We start from the raw sequence: 4378 nt of genomic DNA on the forward strand, positions 1-4378 counted from the left end.
AAAATATATATTATCATACTACTCTCTCCGTTCCACAATGTAGTACGTCTACGCATCCTGAGATTTAAATTTAACCGTAAATTTAACCAACAAGTCCGATTGCGGCGGGAGCAAAAATTATACCACTGAATTCATATTTCAATATTAATTAAGTGGTATAATTTTTATTCCCGCCGCAGTTGGTCTCGTTTGCTAAATATACAGTCAAAGTTAGATCTCAAAACGAACGCACTACATTGTGGTTGTGGAATGTATAGCTGGCCAAATGTGCCGGGCCAAACAGGCCAGCCCGTGAGCACGCTGGCACGGCCCGTTTTATATATATATATATATTTCAGAATTTTTTTTATAAATGTATACGTAAAATATAGCCCAATAGGCCTAAAAACCAGCGCAATAGGGTGAAAATATGCAGCTCAGCGTGCTAAACGGGCCATCAGGCCGGCCCGTTTACTAACTAGGCCGTGCCTGGGCCAAGGAGCAGCGCCCGTGGGCCGGCACAGCACGGCCCGGCTATTAAACATGCCACGGCAGGCCGTGCCGGGCCAGGCACGATTAGCACAGGCTGGGCCGTGCCGGGACGGGCCGGCCCGTTTGGCCAGGTATGGTGGAATGGAGGGAGTATATTTGATCTCATGGGCATTTAGCTACGTAGAGTCGGTCTTCTTTTCATACGGAGCCCGACCCAAACGGATCCACCGACCGACCGAACCAGCTCCCTCAAAAAAAAAAAAAAAAACTCCCCCGTCTCGTCCTCTGTTCGTGAGTACCGATGTGCAGCCACTCCGGCGGGCGGCGGCGTTGCACGGCGACTCCAGCGGCTCCGGAGGCGCGGAGTCCCCAGCCACCAGGAAGCAACCGCAGGAGGCTCGGCTACTCCGGCACTACAGGCGCCGCTATTGCCCCAGCAGCACGGGCCCGGCGGCGAATCTGGCAAGCACGTGTGCCGCACCTCCGGCGACTAGGTAACCGATTCTACCCACCGATTGCATTTTTCCTTTCAATTTCGCTCCAGCCTTGGCTCGCTCCGCTAACCCTAGCTTTGCACTCGTATCTGTTCCAGTGTTCCTGTCCGACCAAACGGATGATGAGGCTCCCTCTGACTGGAAGTCCAGAATGTGGACGAGAAGAATTGAGCCTGAAGCAGTCGGCTCCAAAAGGACTCCCTCTGACTGGATGTCCAGAATGTGGAAGAGAATGGTGAAGCAGTCAGCGACATCTCTGAATCCGGGCAAATATTCAGTGGAATGCCCAAGGAATGGCAAGGATATGAAGGTGCTTCTCTGTTCTTTAATGTTCAGAGCCAAGTCGTATATCATATGACTGATGTCTGGTTTAAGCAACTTACTGACTTCGGTATGTTTGGACAGGTGAAAGACTGGCGTTTCTTCATGTGGCTGGACAAGTACTTGGACATGGTCGAGGAAATTTGGATGATAAATGTGCTCATCATGGGCAATGCATCTGCTCGCTGCGTGTCACGAGAAATTCAGTGACGTATTGATGCTACGAGGGCTGAAAATGATGCTACAAGAGCCTAAATTGATGCTACAAGAGCTCAAATTGATGCTATTAGGGTTGAGACTGCAGCACTGGATCGACGCATCGAGAAGTTGGCCGCCCAAAATGCAAAGCTTCAGGTTTTAGTGTACTTTCTTTTCGTCATTCTTCTTCTAGTGTTGCTAGTGAAGCTAGTGAAGTAGAATGTCTGTGCAATTGATCGTGGTCGCCATCCTGTATGAGACTGTGCTCGTTCTGTCGAATGGGACGAACATGTCAGGCTGGTTGGTTCTGTTGAGATATATAGAGTTTGGAGAGATTGCAAGTTTACCAAGGGGCAAGACCTTCATTTCACGTGGCATTACTAGGCTCAGAATTTTGAAATTATTCAAGTAATTAGACATGGAAAATGACCAAGAAGGCAAAGAAAACTAGGGCATATGATCTATGGAGAACTAAAATAGGGCATATAATCCCCTGCCAAAATAAAATAAAATAAGGGCATATGATCAAATCTCCCAGAAAGCTTCCACACCATTATCCCAGATGGCTTTGGGAAAAGATAAATTCAGTGGCAAAATAATTAAGCAACAAATTGACTGATTCCATACTCTCAACAATAACAAAAAATGAGCAAATTGGTACTTCGGCATGTATTAACAAGCTAGTTGTCAAATTGAAATGTCGCTTCATTTATCAACAAAATATGTTATTACAAGGCCCTTCTAAGTTCAAACATACAGATGTGGTCCGTGAGGACCCCTAGTTTCCTATTTATTGAAATGCATGCTCCAATGGCATTTAGATAGCTGTATTGTCTTGCTGTTCAAGTTTTCTTTTTCTTCCAGATTCTAGCGGATCCCATTAATTTGACAAGCCGAATAACGAGAGTGCTCTAAAATTGATAAATGCTTCTGCTTCTCTGATGATGGAGCGATTCCCTGATATCACCTTTGGCTATGGTTTTAGCAACTAGTACAGGTAGGATATACCCCGTCAGAATCACTGTTTTTGCAAGGAGAAATCTATGAAAAAGACATGTGTTTCCACATGGCACAAATTTCCCTCTTCTCATCAGCAGAAGTGATTTGATTGAATTTATTGGAATGATAAGATATCTTGTTAAAACCACAATAAGTTAACCATTCAATGAAGCTGTAAATGTGAACCTGGGACACTTAATTTAAGCAGGTGTTTTTATGTTTGTTGGATGGCAAACCTGTGCGTTTGTTGCAAATGATTGTATTTATTTTTTGTTATTGTTGCAGCTTTGTGTTCCAGGAGACCACTGAATTGTACTTATATAGTTTTATGAATTTCTGCAGTTCGTGTGGTCAAGCCTTTGATAAGATACGCGGCTTCTTATGCAGATTAAACCTGTCTTCATGTTCATGTTTCCTTCAACCGGCTGCTACCACTACATCTCCTGTGTTGGATGTCACGTGGAGTTGTTTTGAAGAAAACTGGACTAAAAGCCAGTTCAACTGGGTTAGGGATGGGGGTGATTTTGGGTTTAGCGAGTTTGAGGTTGTGACAACTCAAGTATAGGGGGACAATGCGGACTTCTCTCTTCCAACAAGAATGAGAAGAAGATGGTTTCTCTGCTAATGGCCTAGAGTGCACTGCTGTTGGGCCAGAACCGGAAATGATATGTTTTGAAACGACACGAGAGAACGGATAATGCGAGGTCGGGCCTAGTTTAGCTCTCCCGTACGTTTTTTTTTTGAGCAAAAAGCTCTCCCGTACGTACGTAAAACGAGGGCCTTTTTATTTCACGCGCGCCTCGAGTTGGGCCTCGCACGCATGCCGGCCCATGCGGGCGAGCGCATCGTGGTTCCCAGTTTCGATTTGTCCCACATCGCCCGTCGTCGGACGGCGCCTCCAGTTTTTATAGTGCGTTGGCTATCACGGTGTCACCTCCACGGGGACAACAGACTGAGAAAAAAAAAGACCTTAGTGCCCAAAAAAGAGAGAAAAAGAGGCCTTTAGAGACCAAGGACAAAGAAGGAAAGAGGCCTTAGTTAGTGCCCAAGGAAAAAAAGAAAAGAAAAGAGGCATTAGTGCCCAATAAAAAGAAAAGGAGGCCAGAGCCGAAAAATCCCCAAGGCCCATGGAAGGTTGTGCTAGACATTAGCACATGGCTTTTTTGTAGTTTTTGAACCCTGCGTCCATGTTTTTTTAAAATATTTCAACTCTTACTTGCCTTTCCCCCCTGAATATATAATATAGTTCTTCCGTTCCTAAATGTAAGTCTTTTTTCTCCAACTGGCGGCATCAACCTCTAAAGCCAGATCGAGGAGGATTTTGCTGCATGGCACTTGCATAATCATGGAATTTTCTCCGTGGAAAACATGTATTGTTTGGCTCTGGAACAACATATGCACACTCTTATGTGTATTTTTTTGGGACCCTTATATATAATGTAGTAATTACTGTTCATAAACTATTTTTATAGTATTTCCGCGCAATTTTCTTTCAATTGACGACATCAACCTCTAAGAGCATCTATAATAGATGATTTAGATGCAAAAATAGCTAACTTTTGCATCTTCGAGGGTCCAAAGCCCCTCTCCAATAGATGATGTAGATGAAAAATAAAATTACATCTCCGCGTCTCGGAGATGTAAATGTAAAACACAACACTTCAAGAATCTCCACCTCTAGGAGATGTAAAAATGGAGGGTGAGCGCCAACCGCCCAACTACCTTCATATCCTTTCCGCCCGACAGCCTGCCGCCTGCTCCGCCGTTGGCCGATTTGCCCAAAATTGATGCCGCCGCTGCCCGCCCCGCCATGATTGCGTGCCTCGCTAGAGTAGCGACGGCTGTCCCCCGTATCCGCTGATTCGATTTCGGCCGGCGCCTCCCACCCCAACTTC

The 4378-nt window shown here is 45.4% G+C and overlaps 1 protein-coding gene across 1 annotated transcript; it reads left to right on the plus strand.

Moving 5' to 3' along the window:
• Nucleotides 1-751: 751 nt before the first annotated feature.
• Nucleotides 752-1834, plus strand: LOC125528273. Its single transcript, XM_048692766.1, has 3 exons — nt 752-965; nt 1064-1275; nt 1371-1834. Exons 1-3 carry the CDS (start codon nt 773-775, stop codon nt 1494-1496), a joined length of 531 nt encoding a protein of 176 aa, XP_048548723.1. The 5' UTR covers nt 752-772; the 3' UTR covers nt 1497-1834.
• Nucleotides 1835-4378: the final 2544 nt, after the last annotated feature.

The sequence above is a fragment of the Triticum urartu genome, unplaced genomic scaffold, assembly GCF_003073215.2.
Source record: "Triticum urartu cultivar G1812 unplaced genomic scaffold, Tu2.1 TuUngrouped_contig_4758, whole genome shotgun sequence".
Taxonomy (NCBI): Eukaryota; Viridiplantae; Streptophyta; class Magnoliopsida; order Poales; family Poaceae; genus Triticum; species Triticum urartu.